Here is a 27,178-nt window from a genome sequence, read left to right as displayed (position 1 = left end):
AAATGGAGAAAAAACAGCAGGTCAGACCACCAAACCAATAGTCGTTGTCAGCCAGGAAAAGTCTGATCAGTGCATCTGTAAATTTTAGTATTTGACTCAGAAGACTTAACATTTCTGGCTGTAATGTGTTTTGTTCCCAGGCATGCAGAATGCAGTCCGCAGTGGAATGGGTCTCCTTGGAATGCATCCCTCAGCTTCACTACCCCATCCACTGCATCAGACGGGTTTGAGTGCACCAAGAATGCCCGGCCTGTTGCCCATAGATGTTCGAACCAACCTTCTTCAACCTGGGGCTGCCCGTTTCCCGCTTCTCATGCAGCAGGGACCTCCTCAACAAGCAGCTGGCCTCCTTGACAATTCCCTTCATCCCCGTCCCAGGGCTCCCTTCCCTCAGATGGACCCATTCAACAGAGCCCCTAACCTCCCCAACGAAAATGTCTCCAAAACAGAAGATGAGTCCTCCTCTGGTGCTGATGAGGGCAAAGATCAAGACTACCGCTTCCCTCCTATGGAAAAGCCAAGCACAGGGCTTCTGCCGACCCCTCCACCAGAGCATAGGGAACCTGTTGGAGGTGGTGGAGGGGTTCCAGGAGGAGGGAGACCTCCACTGCTTCAGACACCTGGAACTCAAGCACCAAGATCCAGCTTAGCGGGGCGTTTGCAGGCTTTGGCAGGATTCACTCCTGATAACCGCTGGAACCAAAGTAAAGGGGACTTTGATGAGCGAGATGGCATACGAGCAGGACCACAGCCCCCAGGTGGTCCAAAAGGCTTTCAGGATGAGCGGCCCCCTCCCGGGCAGAACTTCCCGAACCGCTTTGATAACCGACAAGGAGTTACAGGGGGACCGACAGGTGTAAATGCTGGACCTGTTGGGGGCCCGCAACCTTGGAACCGCGGGGGTGGACCCACACCTCCTTTCAGTAGTGAACATCATAAAGATCTAGATGACCGAAGACGTCCATGGGAGAGACAAAGAGACAGAGATGAACGAGATTTTGACTTCAGGAGAGACGTGAACGGTAACCGGCACAACCGCGAGAGAGAGCGGGAACGAGGCAGAGAGCGCCCCAGGGAGTCTGAACGTGACAGAGACCATGACAAGGAGAAAGAGCGTGGTGGCTGGACGCCTCTTCTCCCACTACCTACACCACTTCTTCCTACTCCTCCTCTTAATCCCAACATGGCACTTAATCAAGGAAAACTTCTTGCTCCACTTAAATTAAACCCCCAGGTTCCATCACTTTTCCAGTCATCCCTTTTGCATCAAGGTCAGGCCAAACTCCCTCTCCTGAGTCAGCCACCCCCTCAGGTTCAGATAAGGCCTCCTCCTGCATCACAGAACCCACCACCTGTTTCTGGGAACCGGAGGGAAACCCAAGGTCCTGCTGAAATACCTCAGGCAAAGTCCCCCTCTGCTGGCTCCCCCCACCAGTCATCTGACAGCAAGACTCCAAGAACGTTATCCGAACCCCCCACTCAGTCTGAAGTGTCACAGCCTGAGGGCCCCCCACAAGTGCAATCGCCACCTCAGCCCATTGCCCAGGTACCCACAGAGAGCATTGATTCCCCAGACACTAAGAGGCCACACCATGACTCACCTTTGGGCTTCTCACAAGCTGACAACCCCCAAAAAGATTGGCCTCACTCTACAGAGAAGCAGGAAGAGCCACAGAAGCAAGAAATGGGGGGACCAGAGAGGTCCCCCACAACTGAACCCCAGTGGGTTAATGGACCTGGTCAGGACAGTGTCGATATGGCTGAGCCCACACCCGAGGCCTCCCCTGAGCCCGAGTCCACCCCAGGTCCAGGCCCTGCCTCTGATTCTTCGCAGCCTCAAAGTGAAACGCAGCCACGGCAGGAGCAACTGTCGTCTCCTAAGGACCTAAACAATGAACAGAATGAGCCCCAGGAGGACGCTCCAAGTCAGCCAGTGGTAGACACTGTCACAGACACTGAGGGGACATAATCATCACTCAGTAGGTAAAAGATCATTTTGTAAAGTTGTCTCTTCTTCTCTGTACTCATGTCAGCAAACTACCACCACAGCACCGGACATGACGAATATTGACTCACACCAGTTGTTGTCTGATAATCAACAACAAAAGATTTTTTCTCTGACAAATACCAGTGTACTTGTATAGACGGCTTATCAGGTGATTTATGGATAGATTTATTTTGTATTTTATTTCCTTTTTTTCAGTTGTAAAGCCACGCCAACCTTTTTAATTAATATAAGCTTGGTAAGTTTTATTCAATTGCCTGCCAAAATGTTTCAATTGTATATTGGGAAATTTAGCTTTGACCTTCCTATAGAAGACAGTGGGAAATCCAGGTCGTTCAACAATGAATTGACTGCAGAATAAGAGATACATGAAAACAGCAGCTGCTCGCCCAATCTGTCTCCTCTGTTAAACGGATGCTGCAAAATTTTAAAACAAATGCTTTTATGGTGTTTGATGAAGATTTCTGCGTCTAAGCAGGACTAATTGCCTACATAAAATCAAAGCGTAAAAAGCTGCTTTTATTTGAGGGGGGGAGGGCAATTTTTACTTTGAATTAAAAAAAACAAAAAGTCTAACTGTTTGACCTCCTAAATTTGAGAACAGTCTGTAATTTGTTTCTAATAATTCAACGACAGCAGAAAAATCACATCCTAATGGGGAGAAAAAGAAAATAAACAGAGCGATGTTCTGATGTTGGGGTGCATATTGTTTTAGTTTGAAATAAACCTGCTCTTTCTGTTCAAAACACTTGCTTTAGGACTGTTTTCTGATCCAGGACCAGTGGAAAAATAAGACTGCTTTGCTTTTCAGACTCGTACACACTGTGTGCTGTGACTTCAGTCGATTTGATGATCTCAAGTTGCTGCTATACCATCCATCCACAGAGCACTTTGTTGGATGCAACCGTGGGACTTTTAGATTTGAGCTTCTGATGATTTCAGCCTGTATGTTTGCCTAAGCTTTCGCTGGGTGACTGTTGATTATGGCTCTGTGCCTTTTCTGAATGGATTTGTAGTTTACGATGCTACCCAACACCTCTGTGTGATGTACACCAGACTGTGCGTGCAACTCTGTTTCAGAGGGCTTTCTGAAAAGAACGGCACCCGCACAGAACTGACTTATCTGCCGATTGAATGGTAGCTGCACAGTTTGTACAGCACTCACCTGTGCATGCAGGCCTCCTGTAGCCATGTTTTTAACCCCTCTTGTCTCTCTTCATTTCATACTTGTAGTGGTTTTCTGTTGACACATGCTACCAGAAGTCTATAGTCTGCTGTTCCTCTCAGACCAAATGTCTACTACAGGAGTTGTGATGTTGAATAAAAATTGAAGGTGCATCAGATTTCTTAATCCTGTTATTGTCGTATCTTCCAGTTAAAGCTGATCGGATGAATCATTTCATGCACAACACTCAATGTTAAATATAGGCTCATAAAAACTCTAAATTGAAAGGAAATGCATATTTAGTATAGTTTATGTATTTAGGTAGATATTGTAAATGTTCCTATCAAATATATTTGCATATATATTTAAAAATGTTTTTAAAAACAAAGTTCAGGTTCGCTCGCCAAAAGATGAACATACATTAGCTTTTCTAAGCACTTTTACTTTTTTGAAAAACATTAAAGCAGAAAATAGGTAAAAAATCTTTGTCAGCTGCAGTTCAATGAGACGTCTTATACTTAAAAGTAAAACCCAACCAGAAGGTGCATTATGCATTTTGAGTAATGCATCGTCAAAACACAATAGGCATGGGCAAGTTACTGGTATGAAGATATACCAAGGTTTTAAAATCGCTAAAAGATTTCCGTAATAACTGTTTTATAACGGCCTCTTTAATGGGATCCCAGAGAAAATGCTGGAGTGACTGGATTTCACATAGCCTAGACCAGGGGTGGCCACCTCCCCCTCTTAAGAACTGGTGTCCTGCAGGTTTTAGGTGTGTCCTTGCTTTATCCCAGCTGAATTAGTGGCTGAATTACCACCTCAGTGTCATCAAGTTTTACAAAGGGGTAGTTGTAATCCAATCATTTGATTCAGGTGTGTTGTGACTCGAGATAGATCTGAAACATGCTGGACAGACGGCTCTTGAGGACTAGAGTCGGCCACCCCCTGGCATAGAGTAACGCAGTGCTGCCCCTCCCCCACCTGTCGCTGCTCACTGCCAGTGAGATGGCTGATGGAAGACTCCTAAACCTTTCAGTTGCACAAAAACATAAATATGGTGTGGAAGCTGTAGGAGTGCCACTGATCACTCTACTACTGGTATCGAAGTAAACCAAGGATTTAATAAGTTGCAGTTTCAAAATTACAAAAATCTTCCATCGTACCATTTCTTCGGTTTAAAGTCCTTTTCATGAGATGCCAGAGAAAATGTAGTTGTTACCAGAAATCTTTCTTCCCTTCATTTATCTGTTTCTGTTTCCTAGGCAGTTTTGAAAAAATTAGGAATTTTATCCTGGATCAACATGAGGGGAAAAAAGTATCCTCCATCCTCCAAAAGTAAAACATAAATAAAGGGCATTGTTTTTGTTTTTTTTAGATGACATCCTCCGTCTTTAATTTGCCTTATCAAAACTAATCCAGTATATAAAGTGCCATCACAGATCACAACAGAATCACTGCTTAGTGTAGGATAATCCGATAGTGTAGGATAATCTGGTTTAAATCCAAGCCTTATGGATTTTGAAACAGATAAATGGGGAAATAACCTTTTTTTTTTTTTACCAAATTAAAGAATCAAAAGCCAGATTCAGCATCGTGTTTCATGATTTCTTTAACATCTGCACAATAAAACCCAATAAGGGAAAAGTTTTTGTTCTCCAATTTCCAGAGTTTTAATAAAAATGACCAGAAAAATCTAGAAATTCCAGTCAGGAAAAGAATGAAATTTTAAAACTTAAACTTGTAGAAACTGCCGCTCACTCCTGCAGATTGCTGTTATTTGCAAAAAAAGAAAGCCAGCTGTTTGGAATGTCACGGCGTGGACAGTAAAGGAGCGCTGCTCATTACTGTTATTTAGTAACCAATTTAAGCAATTTTCATTAAAGAATTCTTCTCTATTCATACATTTATCTTTATCCCCATTAATGCATTAAAACAGTTTTGCAACACGATGAAGAACAGATTACAGTTAAACAGCGAATATCAGCCTGGTACGAAAAATGGCAAATCCGCTGCGAGATAATCACATTTATTGAAAAACTTCAGCAAACGGGTGTTTATTCTACTTTTCTCAAGTCTTCCACCTTCTGTAAAAATAAAAATCTTAGAAGACTAGTTTGTGACTGAAGTAGAAATTAATGCATGTTTTTATTTTTTCAAAATAACTGAAAGAAACTGAAATCATCAAAAAGGTGATTTTAAAACCACTCAATACGCTCATTTGTGTTTTCTCTCCAAGGTTGTCCATAAGAATCTATTACAAACAATGTAACATTTTTCTAAAATGAATAATATATATTTTAGCAGCTGCAAGGAACAATGGTTAAATGGATAGATTATTATATTTATGCTTAAGTCTATCAAAACCAAAAAATAAATGTTAAATATACCATAACTAATAATATTTTTTTCATGATTTAAGCAGCATTATAAATAATTGTTGTTTATCAGTTCCAAATAACAGTAATTAGATCATTTCTTACAATCCTCTTTAATGTGGAAAGAGAGAAGCCTTGTCTTCACATTTAATAACATTTTGATCCCACTCGGATCTTCGTCAGATCCAACGTGTGAACAGCAACGAGGTTCGACCATGTATAGATACACTCCATAAAGGTAATATGTTTCTGGTGTAGAGATGAAGCTCTCAACACCATGAACCAGAAAAATACACACATACTGTACATCTCATCACAACAACAAAATCCCATGACTGCAAGGATATGGTAAAAGTGTGGTTCTCTGAAATACACACAAACCAAAAACTAAATACCTGAAATGGAAAAACACCAAATGATTTTAGCAGGTAATTTAAGAAAGCTCTGTAAGGATCCAGGATCTGCAAAACTCAAATCAAGAATATCACATAAAGCACTTTTTTGTGAATTATATGCATGAAAAAAATTGACCCAAATTTAATTACTAAATATTTTTCTTTAATTCATAAAAAGTGGATATTTATAAAAAAATATATATATATTTATAAAACCAAAAATATATGTTCATAAAACTACCGAAATATGATCTTTCTGGAGTGTCTATATATGGACTTGGTTCCTTATTGCTGTTCAGATGGTTGCATGACGAAGTTCCAAGTGGCATTAGAAGCTTAATAAATGCTGTGAAGAATAATCCAATGTTTTTGAGAGTCAGGGGAAAAAATAACACTTGAAGTTTACTTATTAGTAGTTCTTAGACCAGCTCTTAATCAAGGCTTGTTTGGAAACTTCTCAACCAAAAATAAGAGTCAAACTACCATCGAGTCCCTTTTAAATAAATTTTTACTCTAAAATTACTGTTTTGGCTCATATTTAAAAATGAGGTCCCCTGAGTTCTGAAAGGCTGGATCAAGATCACAACACACTGCATTTCACACCTAGCCATAAAGGTGTGGCTCATTACTGTTTTGAGCCACTGGAGCATTTGCTAACAATATGCAAGCTGTTATGTAGTGTGTGTATTTTTAAAAAAGCCCCCTGGTGCTTAGCTCTGCAGAACAAAATGAGAAACAAGGGAATGTAAGGGAGGGGGGTTGATTAGGAGGAGCTGTTGGCTCTATCCCAGCTGCTACAGCTGGAGCGACTGCTTACTCAGCACACCAGGACATGCTACATTGTGCTTACTGGCTGGCTTTCCTGGCTGGCATCAGAAAACACAGTTCATGTAAACTATGATCTCACCTTCTAAACTCACCATGGTGATGTCTTCTGCTGCAAACGTACCTCTATTCAAATCAATACAAGATGAGGTGCCTCATGTTCCATCCTCCATTTGACTCTGAACTACATCAAACCACACACAGAAAATGAAATGTGTAATTTATTGACTAAGCCTCTACAAGCCTGAGTAGGAGTGAAGATGAGCAGAAAGAATCCAGTTCTGTTTTTTTTAATCATGATTCAGTGCATAAATCCGAAGCTCACACCTGTTTTCCAAAAAGCCCGGGCAGTCAGCCAAGTCCAGCATCCCAGTGACCTCCCAACTGAGAGATTTGACTGGCTGAGACTTTGAATCCACCTTTATCTGCCTCCAAACAGACACGTGCACACAGGAGCTGGCTGAGGCACTCACATACTATTATAAATTAACTCTTCATCCTAAAGCCCCTCAAGCAACTAGCAGGTATTTCTTCTGCATTAAGTTTTCTCTTCCTTGAACCATTTCTAAAATCAAATACATAGTCTCCACTCTGAGGTTCATGCTTCACATAATAGGCTGTTTATACTCCATATACAATCAGTGACGGGCTTTCGTCTCACCAGGTGGCTTTTTTTTTATCACATACATTGAATCAGGCAATCACAGGACAGCAGCCTGAGTGCATTTAGGCCTCTAGACGCAATGAGGACGACTTGGTGAAGTTCAAACTGAGCAGGAGAACATGGGATCTGAGAACATTTGAACATGGTGTGGTTGTTGGTGCCAAGTACATTGGTCTGGGTGTTTCAGAAACAGATGAACTACCAGGGTTTTTTATGGGCAATCATCTTTATAGAGAATAGTCCAAAACAAAAAGAGAAAATACCTATCTAGTAAGCTGCAGTTGTATGGATGAAAATGCCTTGATGATGTGTCACTGCTGTCAGCTGAAGATAGGAAGCTGAGGCTACAGTTGGCACAGGCCAACCACAAAATTGGACAATACTAGTTTGGAAAAATGCTGCCTGGTACAATGAATTCGATTTTAGGGTAAACAACAAGAAAGCATGGCTCCATCCTGCTTTGTATCAATGGTTCAGGCTAGTTGTGGTGGTGTAATGGTGTCAGAGATTTTCGCCTTGCACACTTATGTCAAAGCAATATGCCATCAGTGTGCGTTGTTCCCATCTCCTGATGTCTACTTCCAGCAGGATAATGCACGTCATACAGTTCACATCATCTCAACCTGGTTTCTTGAACATGGCAGTGAGATCCCTGTACTCCAGTGGCCTCAACTGTCACCAGATCTCAATCTAACAGAGCACCTTTGGGATGTAGGGGGACTGGAAATTAACATATCAACACAAACTTACAGCACCTGCCTGATCCTATCATGTCAATATGTCCAAAATCTCAGCGTAAGGTTTCTGACACCATGTCGAGTCTATGCCTTCAAGAATTCAGGTAGTTCTGAAGGCAAAACGTGGTCGAATCTCGTACTAGTACGTGTACTAAAAAAAGTGGCTGGTGACTCTAAATGCTGGGGGAAATCCAAGGAAAAATAGCAAAGTAAACCTGACCTTTATCTGATGATTGCCGCGGTATGAGCACCTAAATGATAACGGCCCAAAACTACCGATACACTGCTGCCCCAGTGAAAGTATTAATGTGTGGCTTAAACTGTAGGTCATATGTGGAAAGGTTCATTTCTGTAAGGAAGTCAATTAGAGCGATTGCTTAGCGATGAAAGGGGCTCATAAAATGTACTAGTCCTTTACTGGCTCAACCTTAAGGCCTGATTTATTGTGAAGGAGACACTTTTTCAGTAATTAGTTCTGTTACAGAGAAGAGGTGTTGTATACCTGCTGCTGATACCTTCAATGCAAGTACCGTGTCTGACCATTTGAGGTCAGTGTGGTACTGTTGCACCTTCCTGCATAACAATAGTACATTTTGGACTTAAAATCTGCAGTGCTCACCTCTCTTACCTTGTGTTTTTTCTCCTGTTCTACCACTGCAAGCACAAACTATATCTACACACGACATCTTTTGAAACAATACGTTTAATGTCAGAGCAAAGAAAATCCAGCCACGATCCTTTTTAAGTCACTTATATGTATTTATCAGATCCTTCTATCCACACCTCTTCTGGATCAATATCACTGTGGCGTGATAAATGGAGCGAGTTTCTTAGAGGTTGAAATTTGGCTCATTTTTGCAGTTTCCCACTTGCTGCATTCCTAATTGATTACAGGTATTGATTCGGCCTCCCAAAGCCACCTGAATAAAACCGTCTCCTATCTGCCAGGGCCAGATACTCAGACAATAAAAGTCTGCGCCAAATGGGCAGGAACAGAGTGTCTGTGATGTGCGACCATAAACACAAATGCACGAATGCAAAAGATTGGGTCAGAAAAAAAAAAAAATCCAGGACATCCATCTTCTTTTTACCTACTTATGCAGGATAGGAATCCCATATCTCGGCTCACACTCGGCCTCCACGGTAATTGCTCAACACTATGGGAGTGTGAGTAACTTTTCTCCTGCCTGCACGCCTCTCTGTTATCAGGCCCGGCAGACTCTTCTACATGGGGCGGAGTCCAAAGTTCCTCAATTAGACTGCAGACTTATCCTCGTAACAAGTCCAGCATGGACCTGCAGATTGATTTACAGGGTAAAGGCAGGTCACATTTGTTGTCACATGGCAACCAAAGTGACTGGGAACTCAGGCGCAGGTTGGCAGTGTCTATTGTTCCCAACACTTAGCTTTAGACAGAAATCCTCATGGTTTACACTAAGCCTGCAGTCAAAAGGGATTTTTGCAACTAAAAACTTTGATTTAAAAAAAAAACGATGCAGAGGTTTTGTCGGGATTCATTATGCGACAGAAGACACTGGTTGAACTTATTCCCATTGAGTTTTTTTTTACTGTGTTTACTCTGATATGTAAAATGCTGTCTATTCTTTTTTTTATCAAATGATTTTTCTATTTGTAGTTCAAATAACGACTCAGACTGAAATTCTTCTGATTATTTAGGCCTGTATCAGTCAGAACAGTACGTCCGTGTTTACTTTCCATGCCTACAGCAGTGATATGGAAATATTGCTTTTACATGCATTTTTGTGGTCTAAAAGCTGAACCTGATGACTTAGATCTACTGGTCAGAAACTTGTGCACTAAGCTGCAATGTTCACAGTATTTTAAGAGACTGTAAATCTAGACTTTATAGTGTGAAGTAAAGTTGCTGAATGCTCCCATTTTGTGCCCTTTAAAAGTATTCATACCCCAACAACATTTTTTCCTTATAACCACAAATAACATATTTTATTGAGATTTTTTGAGATAGACCAACACAAACTAGCTCAAAACCATTTATTTAAAAAAAATCATGTTTTTAGAAATGTTTTTAATAGTTAAAATCTTATTAGTGTGGTTTGCATAAGGATTCAGCCCCCTTTAATCAGATACCTCTAAATAGACTCCAAACCTAATTCTATTTAATGTTTTGTGAAGGCCTCAGAGGTTTGTTGGAGAACATAATGAACAAACAGCAGCATGAAGACCAAGGAACGCAGCAGACAAGCCAGGGATAAAGCTGTGGAGAAATGTAGGGTGGTGTTAGGTTACAAAACATTATCCCAAGCTTTGAACATCTTTGAACAACAGAGCACTGTTCAATCTACAAATCTTGTTGTGCACTCCTAAAATCTGGCCTTTATGCAAGAGAGCCAAGAAATATAGCCATCATTAAAATAACGCCATGAATGTGGCCAACATGTGGAAGAAGGTGCTATAGTCTGATGAAATCACAATTCAACTTTTAGGCCTAAATGTTGAGAAAAAAACAGGAAAGCCTGGCTTGCCCTCTCCAGGTTGGAGGGCAGTTCTTGGCTGAAGTAAAGGACTTCAACTAAGTAGGGTCTTATTTATGAGTTAGAGGAGAATGGAGTGGGAGATCGACAGATAGATTGGTGCAGTTGCTGCAGTAATGCAGACGCTGTGCCATTCCTTGTGGTGGAGAGCTGAGAACCCTCGGCTATGGGCATGAACTTTGGGTCATGACCAAAAGAACGAGATCCCAAATACAAGCGGCTGAAATGAGCTTCCTCCACAGGGTGGCTGGGCACGGCCTTAGAGATAGCGTGAGGAGCTCAGAGTAGAGCACATCCTCCATATTGAGAGGAGTCAACTGAGGTAGATTGAGCATCTGTTTCGGTTGCCCCCTGGATGCCTACCCCAGTAGGTGTTCAAGGCAGGTCCCACTGGGAGGAGGCCTAGGGGGCAGCCCTGGACACACTGGAGGGACTTTGTCTCTTGGCTGGCCTTGGAACGCTTTAGGCTTCCCCCAGAGGAGCTAGAGGAGGGATCTGGGGAGAAAGAAGTCTGGGCATCTCTGCTTAGACTGCTGCCCCTGTGAAATTGGTCCCAGATAAACGAAAGACGATGATTACAAGTATGTAGAGAACTATGTGTGATGAAAATAACTTCCACCCCCCTGGACACACACTCCCATGTTGAAACATGGTGGTGGCAGAGTCATGCTTCAGCAAGAACAGAGAGACTGATTAGAGCTGATAGGCAGATGGGTGGAGAAAAAAACATGGTACACCTGTTGGAAAACCTGTTAGAGACTGTACAAAAACTTGCAACTGGGACCGGGGTTCACCATCCAGCAGGATGAAAATAAGCCAGAACTACAATGGAATAGTTTAGATTAAAGTGTGTTGATGTGCTAGAATGGCCCAGTTAAAGTCCAGACCTAATTGTGGATGGATTTCTTAAAATAAGCTTGTGGATCATCCAGAAAAAGTGATGACAAAGTGGAATGGCAGGAGAATCCCTCCTACATTGAGAGCAAACCTTTTGATGGCGGAATTAGGACAGAGAAACCCTATCAGAATGATCTACGAGTGTATTTATTACATCACCAACTGGTGTCTACATAATATTTCACTATATGTAATATTTGGGATCTCGCATAAAGCCTAGAATTTTTTATATTGTGGTAATTTACTTACTCCCATCTCTTGACCCAAAAACCTATGTTTGCAACAGTCATAACGTTAAAGTGGGCATCTTTAGCTCTGACTGGTGGTTTTGAACAGGCCATCCAGGGTATGGCCAGCTGATGTAAAAAGGTGTGCAAACCCTGCTCACCTGGGGCAACGATAATTGAAAATCTGTAGCAAGACTTAAAACGTGGTGTTTACAGACACCATCAATCCAGTCTAAATGAGTTTTGCAAATACGTCAGTCAGAGCTGGCAGAGACATACCCCAAAATGTGAAGACGCCACATTAATACACTACTTTGTGTTAGTCTATCCAATAAAATCTCAACAAAATACATTAAAGTTTGTGGTTGTAATAACATTAAAAAAAAAGACTTTTGAAAGGCACAGTAGTAGTCATGTGTGCCTGTTAGTCATGGCTTACAGAGGCAGAAAAAATAGATTCTTGGTCTTACAGCTGTTGATTGCAGCTTATCTTTTCTGTTTGCTACTCCTTCATACCAGTAAACACACACATCGTCTGTTTACATGTGACTTCCTGCAGAAAGGGGCAATCCTAATCACTTCTGATGCTATTAGTGTTTCTGCTTCTCATCTGCTACTGTCTGCTCCTTTTTTTGGGTGGGTTGGGCATGGGGCCGCCAGGACACACGGGTGACTGGTCGCTGTTGGAAAACAGGGACCAGAATGGGAAAACAAAAAGGAGTTGTCCAGGAGACAGAAACAAGCAACAAACACCCTCTCTGATTTTCCACCTGTGATTCACGGCAGGCAGACAGTAATTTGTTTTTTTGTGTGTAATCGGGGTGACAGGGGAGCTTATTAAATCTGCTAGCACAACCGAGGACTGTGCGTGTTTGTTTGAGGGAGGGTGGGAAGGTGGTGGAAGTAGGGGGGAAATATGCAGAGGAGAAAGGTGCGTAGGGATGCTGAGCAAGCAGAGGGAGCTGCTTGACAGCGAAGCACATTGTGCCTGAAAATGGGGGGGGGGGAAATCAGGAGCCATGAAATATATCAGGACAGACAGCAGGTACTGGCTGCAGCCTCCTGAAGTCCGTTTCATTGAGAGGAAGCAGTCTTGCATACTCATTTAATCTTCTGAATATGGAGGCTCTGCCCCTTCTTCCTCTGCAGCTACAGGCTGCAGGTGTTTTATTGCTCCTTTATTCTCATCTTGTCTGTGTCGCCTCCTTTCACATGCCTGTCATCATTTAGGAAACCTTATAAAAGCTGGTTATTAAAGGTGACTCAGCTCCTTCCTGCAGATGTGACACCTGTCTCATCAGTCACAAAAATAAGCCTCATTGTTTCCATCGAGTGCACATTGTGTACCGGTGAACACACGGACAAACACTGTTTGTTCACCTCCCGCCCCCCAGGTCCTTTGCCCCCCGTCTGTGCAGATTGTGAGAAACCGGTAGCTGATAATTAGCCCTGAAGGCTCCTCCTAGTTGTCTGCTGGCTTGTTTGCGATGGCAGGGAGCAGATTCCCCCCTGAGAGTCAGAGGCGTCACTGGAAAGGGTGCGCAAGAGACGGAGCAGACGTTGTCAAATTAGGACGATAGGAAATTCCTGACTCACCAGAATCATGTAGGAGCAGGGGGAGTTGGAGGATGTTGACAGATTTATGGAAATCAATCTAGTATAAGAAAACCTGGTAAATTTATTTTTTTTTTTTCCAAGAGGGGTGATGCACTTATAACCAAATTTTAGATAAGAGACAGACAAGAATTTGGAGTGGTTTAAAGACTGATGCTAAAATTTACATTTAGCTAAAAACACATAATAGGTTAATTAATTTATAAAGCAGCTGCACAGTGGCACAGTTGGTAGCACTGTTGCCTTGCAGCAAGAAGGTTCTGCGTTCGACTCCCAGCCGGGGTCTTCCTGCATAGAGTTTGCATGTTCTCCCTGTGCATATGTGGGTTCTCACTGGGTACTCCAGCTTCCTTCCACAGTCCACAATTGGACTCTCTCTCTAAATTTTCCTTAGGTGTGAATGTGTGTGTGCATGATTGTATGTCTCTGTGTTGCCCTGCGATGGCTTGGTGACCTGTCCAGGTTGTACCCTGCTAATTCTGTCCAATTATACTACAATACAGTCAAATTTACTTAATCATTAAATGCCAATTGGTAAAGAATTATCTTAAAACATCCAGCTGATTGCCGTTGTTGACTTTGCAGCAATCCATTAACCTCAGCAAGCATGTGGTGACAGTGGAGAGGAAACATTCCCTCCACCAAGTAGAAGCCCCAACAGAACCAAGTTCAGTATAAATGGTTGTCTGTGTTGGCCAGCTGAGGATTGGAAGGAGGATAGAGAGATAAATCCCATATGCACTGTGCTAGGAGTGTGTAAACAAAACAGGATACAATAGAGTTAAACATTAGATATATTTTTTTTATGTTGTATAGTCTATGCTTTTTGGTAATGTCATTTTGTAAATAATGTTCAGCTCTACCTTTTGCTTGATCAAAATTTTCCAAACCTGTTTTTGTTTCATTCTTTTTAGTCAAAAATGACCAAAGCAATTTTAATCATCCAGAAATGACATCAACGGGTTTGTTCTGTCCCCTGAAAGTCACACACAAAGGCTACGTCTGTTTAGCTGTGGGAAAGCGCTGACATAAATTGCACGTTGCTCTGCAAGTTGAGATGTTTGTGAAAGTTCCCATCTTAGCAGCTGCTGCCGCACATCACCGAGCTAATCATGTAATCTGATATAAACACTTTGTGCTAAGTACCGTGTCCGTTTTGAACTCATGTTTCATTTAAGTTACATTTAGGCTCATATGTACTGTCAGAGCTGGAGCCAGTGATTTTATTTCACAGTTTCTGCTTTCTGTGTTAAGCACTTTAATGTATTAGCTGCATGTTTTTAAAGGATTTACAGGAAGCCGTATTAACGCACCTATGAAGAGGTACGTTTTTCTGCTGAATGTGAACAGTGTCTACAAGCCATGTGAAAACCCAAGAAAAACAGACAGGATTTTTTGCCCGCTACAGAATTGCCTCTTCAGATGGCGTTGCCTCAGGGCCTCAACATACTTCTCCATGTTTGCGTGCTCAAGCCGTTGGGACCATGCTGACATGACCGCATTCATGCTATTGGTGGGTCGGTTGGACCAGAGTTTTCATTGCATCCTAATGGTTGATGAAAATGTGCAGCTGTCTTTTTAAAGAAGAAGAAGAAATGGAAATTGCCCCAGAGGGGTATATTGTCCAACTGAGGATAAATGCAAGTCTCCTCACATGTTATTTCTTTAAAACAAGCATTCTTGTTGTTTTCTTTTCCATGTGGAAGTAGTTTAAACCCGTCTGGTGCATGCAAGTGAACGAAATAATGTTTTCTTCACTCCTCTCATTATCCTTAGTCCCGTATTTTTGATGAGATTATCTGGTTAAAACTTGATTTAGTTGGACCTTTAGCATCTCTACTCAGTGCATTCTGATCCCAACAACTGCAATCTGTGCCAGGTGCTGGAATCTGCAGTGAGACTCTATCCAACAAGCTGAATATTAAATCTGCCTGCAACGCATGAATTTGTGACATTTGGAAGAACAAATATATTTTTTATCTGGTACAGCATGAGTTTCATGCATCATCATTGGGTAACTTATTTGTTAAAAGCATTAAGTCTATTTCTCTGTACAACAAAAATACAATTTTGAACCAATAAATCAATGTACAGGTGCCTCTCAAATAAGAATATAAATGAAAAATGTATTTATTTTGCTAATTTAACTTAAAAAGTGAGACTCATGCTGTATAGTATATAGATTTATTGCACTCAGCGTAATAGATTTCAATCATTTATTCTGGTTAATTTAGATCATTATGGCTTCCAGCCAATAAAACATCAACATTTTGTTTTTACGGTAAATTAAATTTACGGTTGCTTAGGTCCAAGTAAAAAAAAGGATGTTATGACACTACCACTACTGATAGATGTTATGGTATACAGCATAATAAGAAGGATAAATTACAAAAGGTTACTGCTATAGAAGCTGGCTGTCCATTGATGATTATGTATGTAAGCACATTGATAGAAAGTTTAGTGGAAGGAAAAAGTGTGATGGAAAAAGATGCACAGGCAACAGGGATAATCCAACCTTATGAGAATTGTGAAGCAAAGCCCATTTAAGTGTTTGGGTGACATTAACAAAGTCTGTAAAAGACTGGAAGAGGCAGCCGCAGACAGACTGTCCAGGGCATGGACTACAACTGTTTGTGTTAAGCCAGTGCTGAACCAAATGCAATGCCCGAAGTGTCTTACCTGGACTGAAGAGAAAAAGGACTGGAATTGAATGAGAGTAAATTTTGTATTTCATTTGGTCCCAGAGTCAGAAGGAAGATAGGAGAGGCAGTTGCTTGAATTGAGTCACTGAAAATAGTCACCCATTTTGTTGCTCACCTTTTTTTTTTTACTTTTTATTAGAGCTGGCTTTCAGATTTTCTTGGAGAAATGAATTATACATGTGCAGTTAATCACACATGACCCTTGTGCACATACTTACTGTAAATACAGGTGCTCCAAAAATGTGTAGCTTTCTGAATTTAACACCAGATAAAGGGCATAAAGCTAAATTTGTGGTTCTGTAGTTTCACAGTAGAAAAAAAGATCATAAAAATCTTTTTTTATACCTATGCATTTTACAGTTGGACAGCACAATGGATAATGTGTTAAAGATGTGAAAACAATTCTTTGTACACATGGAAGCAGGACAACAGAGCCAGCGTCCTTCTCGGGAGCAGTTCACCCAATGAGGCGCTCTTCAAATCTCCCTCCTGACTCTTCTGTTGAAGTCTGTGTGAGTGTGTGAGGAATTTTGTCGATATCACCCATGAGAGTTTCTACGCCATCCCACTGATGGATATTAAATATTCATGATCATGTTTATTAATGACCAGCAGGCAATAGGGATCTGCATGCTGTCACATAATTGAACACATGGAATCGTTTCCCAACACTCACATTTTCACTTTCTCCCTCTCCTTCGTTAAGGCCACTGCCATAACACGCTAGCCTCTCTTCTTTTTCATATTATTAATTATCTAAAACATAAAGTGTTTGTGTGTGATTGTATCTCTGGATCCGCTTCCCTGTTAAATTGAAAAGGAACAGACTTCCTTTCTCTCGGTGTCTCTGAACCGCCGGCCTGATCCGTCCCAAGGGTGGAGGGATGAACTGTGGACCTGGCTGAGAACATCTGTGACGGCCAGCCCCAGCAGAGACTGCAGTGACAGTTCCTATCCGCAGCAGATGTCACACCAGCAGTGTGTGTGAAAGATAGAGACAGTGAGTTTGTGTGTTTTATGGGGTTAGACATTTGTGACCTAGAGATGATGCAGAAGAAATTCTCTGATTCTCTCACAACATCCTGTCTCCTCAATAATCTTCGTTTTTTGGTCATTCTTGGAACTTTCTTGAAACAAATATTAATGGATACAATCTGCTGCCTAAAAAAAAGAGCTTTATTACATTTGCAGTGGTACATTTAATTTTATGTCGCAGTTTGCTCCTCTTCACTACACAGAGTATTAGTCCTCCTCTAATGTGACATAAAAAGTATGCTCGCTTTGCCCCACAGACTCTGAAAATGAAATGACAAATGAGCGATGAGTACTGAAGTGCTGATGCTGCACTCCTCACATCCGACCATCTGATTCTGGGGTTGGACTTTGCCCCCTCTTTTTCACCTCCTTTTACACTCATTATTCTTTCGCTCCAGTTCCTTCCCTCATCCTTTTTTGCTCCTTATGCCATTTTTGTCTTCTGTACTTCTCTGCTCTTTCCAACACTCCATGTTCTGCTCTCCATCCTCCTCACCTTTCTTTTCAGCTCATTTTGAAACCCCACTAAAGCAAGTCACAGCCAGTTCAAATTCCCTGTTAACGGATCTTCTCGGAGGGAGTACTGTCCAGATCATGAAGCCAACTAAAAGCACAGTTTCTAAGATTTTCATCATTTCAGAGAGGCTGCAGAGCTGTGAATTACTCCAGCAATTAAAGCAATTACTGGAACTGCCAACTAGCTGGGTTTCTTTTTTGTTGGGTTTCATTCCTACTTAAGTTGTGGATGAAAGCAATGATCTTTTATATATTTTATACAATGTAGTTTTTTTGTTGTTTTGCCATGAATATCATGCCTTTTCTTTTAATGTGATTTACTGGGCTTTTGTGTAATAGGTCAGCTCAAAACAGCACATAGTGAAGTGTAAGGAAAACAAAACCTGGTTTTAGAAATACAAATTTTAAGCCATAAGAAGTCTAGTTTCCAGTTTGACACAGGCCATGTAGGGGGATCAGCAAAGATGGAAGAAGTTGCTCTGGTTAGATGTAAAATGTAACTTTTTTTTCCAACATGCAAAACATGGGGGACCGTTTGTTAAAAAAGAATATAATCTTTGTCTTTGGAGAGAGGAAAACACTTCCCAGGAAAACTTAACTTTATCCCATTTACACAGTAGTGGTAGTGTCATGGTTTGGACCTGTTGTGCTTTTAGGTCTAAGCAGTTTGCACCACCACTGAGAGACCTTTGAATCAATGCGGGTTTTGAAAAGATTTTTTAAAGATTTATGCTGCAAATGTGAAATGTGGAGGAAAAATGCTGAATGCAATAACCACCTTTTCCCTACAAAGAACGGATAAAGGATTAAAATACTACAAAGTCAAAGTCATGACAACCACTTATTGCATGAAAACCTACTGAGACTGCAAACTGAAGTTGTTCTTAATAGACAAAAAGGGCAAAACGTAAATGGAGAAGCTCTACTTCCTGAAGGTGTCACTTATAAATCAGTCTGGTAGAGAATACTTTCAGCCATTCAGCGTCAGAGTCAGAGAGGAAAGGCAAGCTTGATAAATTAGAAAAAGCAAACTAAGAAGATCTATCTAAATCTGCAAATAAACTCGAAAGAATTCAGACAATATTTAGAAGTGCAGCTGGTTAGGGTTCTCGTGCCATGCTAACTGTAAGCATACCGGAGCACTTATGGTTAAAATAGAAGAGTCAGCTAACATCCTTCATCACATTATAATTACACAGTCAGCACAAACGTATCAGTTAGAGGCCTGTCAGCTCAAAGCAGGCAAATGGTCACTTTTTCATAAATACTTTCTGACTTATATAGTCTTTGATTCTTACATTGGTGAACTTTTAAAGGTAATTGTTTAGACCAGATTTTATTTAGGGCTATCAGGGTAAATGGGGTTAAATAGAAATGGAATCCACACTTCACCATTTAAGATTTAGGAGATACTGAAAATCACGTAATTTTGCTTCCACCCCACAAGTCTGTGCTACATTACCTTAGTCTACCAAATAAAATCCTGACAAATAAACCGAGGCTTTTGATTTGGACGTAAGAAGAAAAGTTTTACTTTAGGGAGACAGTTTATTTGGTTTAGTGAAAACATGTCAAATGTGGGATTCATTATGATTTACACATCTTTATGGTATAAACCTGCATAACCTGGGTTGTCAGGGCAAAAATCTGTACAATTTGTCAAAGTCCACCATGTCATTCTAAACTGCTGCTTTTACCAGATTGTACCACAATCTTTGGAACATATGTCAGCCAATTACTAGAAGAGATGAGAAAAATAACCAGAAAATAACTCCTAATCCCTGGAGCCCCTGTACAGCGGTCTAGTGGGACCTGAAGTAAAGGACCGGTTTGCTTTTTAAACATAAACAATTATGTCGTGGTCATGGAGTACATTGGACGCTACTATCACTCATTGTATAGTTTTAATGGATTAGGAAAACAACTAAAAGTAAAATTCTTGGGAGAGTTTCTACTATCCTGGTCATACATACAACAAACACTTCAATCCTCTGTTTTTTAGGTTAGGATTATAAAACAAATGTCATGGATTAAGGGGTTGTCTGAAATGGTTCCCGTAACCCCTAAATCTCCAGGTTTAAACAACATTAAACCCTATCTGGGATGCCCTGTCTATTCCCTTAATAACTACAGCATGTCCCTGTCACAGAGCTCCAATATCCTGTTAGACACAGTTCAGGATTTTCAGCAGCAACACAGACGACATGGAGCTGTTTATTGTGTTCAAGGAGGAGTGCTCATCACTGTTGTCTTTAAATGAAACCAAAAGGATAAACTGTTGTAGATATGTATGGATTTTTAACATTTGTTTACTCTTTTTTTGCATTCAACTGACACATGAGAGCTGGTTTGATTTTGCAGCCCAGGTGGAAACAAATGAGCATGTAATGCACATATCCGTTTACCTGTATTCAACAATATTTTCAACATGTTTTGGTAAACCATCTAGGACCTGCGTCCAATATTATGTGACTCCGTATTGGGAGCTGTGGAAGTGATTCCAAAATAACGTTATTCTTCTGAAGGACACAAACTGGAGCATATCAACTTCTTTTAGGAGGTTGAATTTCATTTCTGGGATTTGTACCTTTTATAAAATATTCTGTTAAACCCAAACCGTCCCCATCTTTCACTCGCGCAGCCTGTTGTCAGAGTTGTCAGAGACTGTCTACAAAGTGCAACTCCTAATTATAAATATTCTGTAGCTTAAATATTACAGATTTTAATATCACTAAAGCCACATTAGACCTTTAATATCTGTTGAATTTACAAACGGTTAGAAAAAATAAGAATTTGTTTTAGGAGAATAATAAAAGGAAAATACTAATTGACAAAGATGATCTTTTCAGGGGTTAAGAACCTAAATGTGGCCAGCTCTACTAGCTCAAAACTCTGTCATTTACATTAGCTTCAGTAAATAGTTCATGTTTGCTGGTTAAACGCATCATTACTCCAGCTTTTAGTTGAGGATTTTTTTTTTTTTTGCTTCACATCAGAAATAAATAAGTTAATCATGCCCTGTCAGTACATTTTAAATCAAGTCTTCATTTATTTGGATTTTATGTGATAGTCTAATACAAAGTGGGTCAAATGGTCTAGTCAAAGGTTTTTACAAATAAAAAAAGTGGCAGGTATTTGTGAAGACCATGGCTAATTTTTTCTTCCCCTTTACAGTTTTTCCCAATAAAATACATTTTTGGTAGCAAACTGTTTAGCTTTAAGCTGGTGCAGTTGTTAGCATTGGTATTCTCAATGTTAGCCTGTAAAAATTGAAAGGAAGGACCAAAGAATCAGCCCACATCGAAGCCCATTGTTTATAGAGTCAGTTGTGGTCCACACTTTGTGAATCTCTCTCCAAACTCTTGAATTGGCCTTGCGCAATCCTGTCGAGATGGTGGCCTCGTTTTCTGCCACACTTTTTTCTACCTTTCAACTTTCCATTCGAATTCTTGGATACAATGCTGCGAACTTCCGGATTCATTAGGAATGACTTTTTGTAGCTTACCCTTATCGAAGGAGTGTCTGCTGGCCAACTGTAAACGCTTTGAAATGATTTTGCCCATAAAATAGCATTTCTGTACTAAAAATGATTTTAGTTTTGTGGATGGCTGTACACCATAATCATCAAAATTACCAGAAATAAATGATGATAATGAATCACTATAATAGAGATGTTTCACTCTTTGAAAGAAATCTCTGAAGTTAATGTACCTATAAGAGCTGAGCTTGTTAGCCATTCGTGTTACCAGCTGCAGTTTACTTTAGAGCAAAAAATCCATTTTCATCTGTTGTCTCTCATTTATTTTGCTGCTTAAGTATTAAAGGCCTTCTTGAATACAGATACAAAATCAGAGCTTGATAATGTACGTTTCTCCACTGATGATTGAAAAAACACTGAAACACTGATCACTGAATGTAGGGATGTTTAATTAATTTGTTGTGAATCAACACCCCCCCCCCCATAGTAGTTTTACACTTGAGCACTAAAATGAAAGGAGGCCTTAATAAATGCCCATTATCCGACAGCTTATATTTGGACGTTCAAACCTACGAGTACTAAGGCTAATATGTTGTTTTGACAGTTTTAAGGAGAAGGTCTCTGCTTTTAAATTGCAGCTCTGGGTCACTTGTTTCCTACTGTCTCTACGGTTGTGAACTCGGCCTCGGTTTGGTCCGGTCTCTCTGCATCTTACTGCCAGGTGCTGATTTTGTGGGAGCAACTCAGACCTGAGTACGTGTGTTTTCAATTACCAATGTGAAATGCACAGACTTTAACAAGGCTGTTTTTAAGAGGCTTGTACTCTGCTCTCTTTCACATGGGTGTGAAAATGTTTCTCAGCAGGGAGTGAGGAGGTAATGAATGTGGGAGTGTTACCATAGCCAGCACAGGAACAATCACAGTTCTAATGGAGCAATAGGAATATGTTTACAGCACTTTGTCCTGGAGGCCTGTAATATCAGCCTAATAACTTCATTAGAAAGCAGTAAGAGTAATATTGTGGTTGAATGTTGCTGCAATAAAGATTCATTCTTGTTTTCTGTGCTCTGTGTTGCCTGGTGTGTTTTTTGTTCGTCTGCCTCTTATTAGATTTGAATGAGCTGCATTTAACTCGATGCAAATAACATTATACTTCAGAGTGAGTGATTGCATTTGGCTCATTGGAATCAGCCTTTTGCTTTTAAAACTGAAGAGAGCTTTTGATATTTAACACGTTAGCTTGTAATGAGTTGCTCTCATTTCACTTACATGAACTCAGTGATCAAATATGCTTGTGTTTCCTCTTGGTTTTCCTCCACTGGATGTGGCTGTAATCGGGTAACCAGGAGTGAAGAGATTTAAAGCAGATTAAACCGTCAGTATGGCCTAAAGCTGCAGACTGCTTCCTTATTTTCTGCTACTGAGATAAGACTTGGCCTTTCCAGACCTCCTTCAGTTAACCATTTATTTTTCTCTTCTAACTTATGTTTAATTAAAAAAGTACCCATGCCCTTTGAACTTTTCAGCATTTTGTCATATTAAAACCACAAACCTCCAATTAATGGGCCCTTTGGTGATAGATCAACGTTTTTGTAATAGAGTATAGTTAAAATGTTTAAGGAAAAGGCTGCAGGTTTTCAAAATTCTTACAAATAAAAATCTGAAAAGTTTGGTGTGCATTTTATTTAATACCGTATAGAAGCACCTTTTTGCTGCAAATCTCTGCCGACTTTTTAAATCTGTAGACTGACATTTTTGTCCATTCTTCTTCGCTAAATAGTTCCAGCTCAGTCAGAATGGACAGACAACTGATGACAACATACATTTTTAAATCTTGCAACTCTGGTACATCTCTTAGATTTCTACACTATTCTAACATGCACATGATTTTATCTAAACCAAATTAAGTGACATTGTACTTTTAGGAGGTGAATCTCCGCTGCAGTTTCAGGTCTTGCAGCATCTAAGACCAATGTCTCAAACTCCAGTCCTCAGTGGGGCGGTGTCCTGCAACTTTAATGTAATTGACATGACTTTGTAGAACTTGATTACATGCTGAGGTACATCCTGAGGATGAGGTAATTCAGCAATTAGAGTGTTGAATCAGGAACAAATCTAAAAGTTGCATATAACTGACCCCTGAGGACTGGAGTTTCAGATCACAATTCCAACAAGTTTTTTTTTTCCAGGATTGCCCTGTATTTAGCTTTACCTTCCTGCTAATAAAAAGAATCCCCACAGCATGATGCTGCCACCAGAGTTTCTCACAGCGGGCATGGTGTGCTCTGGGTGATAGTTTTATAGCACACATAGCATCTTGCGTGACTAATTTTAATCTCAAATGACCAGAATACCTTCTTTCACATGTTAGCTGTGTTCCCTACATGTCTCGTGTTTAGCCACAGAGGGGGAGGTCTCTCTGGCTTTCTTTAAAAAGTTAAACAATATTTCCACTCGTGAATTGAGGCTAGAATTGTTGAATAGTTGTCCGGTCAACAGATTCCACCTGAGCTGTGAATATATTCTGCTCCTCCAGAGTTACCACAAGCTCCTTGGCTCCTTCTCTGATTAATGCTCTCCTTGTCTGGCTTGTCGGTCGAGGAGACCTGCCATGGCCTGGTAGGTTCCATGAGATATCTACAGTGTGGGATGTGATGCTGTTTTTTCCTCTAATTTTCTCACACAAACCTCACACAATAGCATGGTGTAAATACTTTTGCAAGACAATATATACTTTTAACTTATTCATCATCAAATCTACCTTCCAGTGAATTCCAGGCAGTATGTTAAACTGTTTTTGTGTGGAAGACAAATCAAAGCAAAGCTTTCTTTGGATAGAAAAAACAATACTGACAATTTTTCTTGCAGCCAGAGAGAAAATCTGTAATTTACAAACAAGGAAGACATAAAAAACAGAAGCTTACAGGGATGAAGACTCTGTTGTTCTTCACTTGGTTTTCTTTGTGTGGCCCTGTAGTGTAACAGGATTTGGTGAAAGATCTGATTTCACACAGCAGATGCTCACACGTATCCTCAAAGCCTGTCAAACTGAGTCACAGTGGGTTTTACTGGAAAGCTCAATGTGAATACGTTCGGATCTGCATCCTGGTCCTCAAGGTAACAGAAACGTCAACCAAGATCACGCTGAAGTGACCTCTCCCAGAGTTTCATTTTATTTTAAAATAATCTAATGCATTAAAAATTCTACATTTAAAGTGTGGATTTTAATGTGAGAAAAGCACCTACACTGAAATGGTAAGTGGTATTGTGACAGCATTGTTCACATGAATGCTCCCACACATTATTCTCACTTAATCATACAGTTAAAAAGCCAGTCTAGTCACAATGTATATCAGACTTGCATTGATTCTTCCATAAATAAAGCTTGCAGAAAACTCAGGAACTTTAAAAGACAAATCTTACCAGCTTCTACCTGATCTGTTTTCCATGCTCAAAAACAGATTTATTACAGTTGGAATCTCCTTTAATGCATTACAGTTAGGTTAAATCTTAGGCTTTAAAGGTTTTTAACTCCAAATTTGGTGATCTTTTTTTATTTTTATTCAAACCTGGAAAATGCTTACATTCAGTTCCAGACCTTTCTGGGCTCTGCTGTCTAAACAAATCACACCATCATCATTATTTGAACCCTTAAAAGTGTACAAAATCATTAGTTTTTGTCCAGTTAGTTTTCCAGAGCAATAATAATGTACGGCCTACAAATCCTGTGATAAACTGCCCAAGACTTTTTTTTTTGCATTACCATAATGTTCTACGGACAATATCATAGTCCCTGACTGATGGGTCAGAAATGCAGCGATATCTTTGAACAACCTGAAAATTATGTTTTGCAGAATGCAATGAGTGCAAGCTGGTGGAAGAGAAACACAACTTAGGAAAGTCAAATGTAACTCAATTCCAGTGAGACACATTTAGATATATTCCACATATTCATGGTCCACAAACTGACATGAATTACTTTAACCTAGTTTACAAAACTTGCTGTTAACCTTGTGCAGAATCTGTTCGGTCTGAAGTCCTGCCTTGTTGCAGCCATCTAAATCCTTTATTTCACATACAGCAAAATAAAGAACCAAATCAAGTCATCACCTACAACACAAGACAATCAAAATGCTCCTTCTGCTTTCTGTTGGCCTCCAGCTCCTAGCAGTAATGACAAATCTAGGGTGACAGACAGGTAGACAGGTGATACAATGTGTGAGGGGGCACATCCTTCACACATGTGGTTTCCCACCCAGGTTTATACATCCTCAGATAAAAACAAGCCACAGAGAGCACTCTGTCAGACTGCTGCATCAGCCACTATCTTCAAGTCCGGGGTTTATTTTTCCGCACAGATAAGTTTCACCTGAGTAATTCTGACAGCTCTGCGGCTCAAAAAGCATTTAACACACTTGACTTTTAAAAACAGGTTTACTTTCATCCAATTATATTGAAATCACAGGTAAATTAAAGCATTTAAGTGCTCTGCTTGTACTCGTAAAGCCCTAAATGACCCTGGCGTGAGAAGTTCGCTCGTTGTCGTCATCGATTTCTCATTAGTTTGACCCGCAGGAGGCTGCGAGCTATCACTCGGATCAGACCTGTCGTGTTCAATTAAAAGCCTCTCCAACATGGCCCAGTTTTTTCTTACCCAGTCTCTACACATGCCCTTCTTAAAGCCCTTTCTGGGAAAACATCTCCCTCATCTTTTGTTTCAGTAGCCTCTTTTATGTTTTGGCTGCCATATTTAAAGGCCAGTGAGTATTTGCTTAAGGGTGTGACTGTTTTATGTGAGTTAGGATTAAATACCTCCCTTTGTGTTACAAACACACACACCTTCAGATAACTCCTTCCTTTTGTTTCTGGCAAACACAACCCTATAGGAGGCTTTTTGTCCAGTTTAAGCAAGTCATCAGGTAGTAATGGCATCACTTTGCGTGGGATTTTCAGCCCTTCTCCATTTTTTTTCACTGCAACACACACTCACACAGGCACTCATCCATTGTGATGAGATGACCCTATTAGTGTACCTGGGAGGGTAGACCAACGCTGTTATTGTCAGAATAGCTGCAATGGAATTGTTGAAAAGCCTAATTTGAAGACCCAAAAGTGGGGCTGAATTGTTGATTAGTGTGTGTTTGTGTATTGTGTAAGGCCCTACCTGTCTGCCCAGCTGTGTCCCATTTTTGTGTGTGTCAGCATAAAATACAACATTTTGGCTGATTTCACAGTTTTCTTTGCTCCCCGATGTCTTTTAAACCAATAAAATTACATTACCAGTGTTTTATTATATTTGCTATAGTTCCTATGGGAGCTGTACAATTGTCTACAACTGACCAGCTGACTGAGTTATGGTAAACTGCTGGGTGGAGGATGGTCTTCGGAGCCAATTATGTTACATGAGAATAAGTAATGCTCCTGGAAGCTGGTAGAGAGCAATGTGTGGCAACATATATGTGCCTAGAGTCGATCTGTTGGACGGTGCCTCCCTGAGGTATTGATACCACATCCTCATTTTGTTGCGTTTCAATCACATATTTTCTTTCATTTAATGGGATTTTATGTGATAGATCAACACAATGTAGTGCGTAATATAAAGTGGAAGAAGAAATTGGCTTTTTTTTTTTTTTTCTAAAAATCTGAAAGTGTGCCATGCTCCTGAGTCAATACTGTAGTGACCTTTCACAGCAGTCACAGCTGCAGCCTTTTGGGGTGTGCTTCAACCAACTTTACACATTCATCGCTCCATTCATCGTCTATACCCACCTATCTGTCTAGGGTTGCACGGGTTGGGGGGCTGCTGCCTATCTTCAGGGTAGTCCATCACATTCCAACACAGAGACACAGTGACTGTGGGAGGAGGCCTGAGTTCAAGGTTTGAGGAGAGATTATGAGCAGGCATGTGGAGAACATGCAAACTTCATGCAAAAGACCCCAGGAACTTTCTTCTGCAAGTCAAAAGCACCGTGGATCTACAGACCTTTGCATTTAGGACCAGAAAACGACGATTTTGATCTTATCTGA

At 40.5% G+C, this 27,178-nt stretch overlaps 2 protein-coding genes across 2 annotated transcripts in view; both read left to right on the top strand.

Annotated features, from left to right (window-relative positions):
* The window catches only part of scaf8 (SR-related CTD-associated factor 8), a 38,892-nt gene extending 35,544 nt beyond the window's left edge, over positions 1–3,348 (top strand). Inside the window, exon 20 of the mRNA XM_047345690.1 lies at positions 141–3,348. Within this exon, the coding sequence (XP_047201646.1) occupies positions 141–1,969 (1,829 nt within the window). The 3' untranslated portion in view covers positions 1,970–3,348. The remainder of the gene's footprint in view (positions 1–140) is intronic.
* tiam2a (TIAM Rac1 associated GEF 2a) overlaps positions 1,965–27,178 on the top strand; it is a 124,036-nt gene continuing 98,822 nt past the window's right edge. The window contains exon 1 of the mRNA XM_047345683.1: positions 1,965–1,983. The gene's annotated coding sequence lies outside the window, so the exon portion shown is untranslated. The remainder of the gene's footprint in view (positions 1,984–27,178) is intronic.

This window comes from Girardinichthys multiradiatus, chromosome 19 (genome assembly GCF_021462225.1).
Source record: "Girardinichthys multiradiatus isolate DD_20200921_A chromosome 19, DD_fGirMul_XY1, whole genome shotgun sequence".
NCBI classification, from domain to species: Eukaryota; Metazoa; Chordata; class Actinopteri; order Cyprinodontiformes; family Goodeidae; genus Girardinichthys; species Girardinichthys multiradiatus.
The sequence above is the reverse complement of the archived record's forward strand: the minus strand, read 5'-3'. Positions and strand labels throughout refer to the sequence as shown.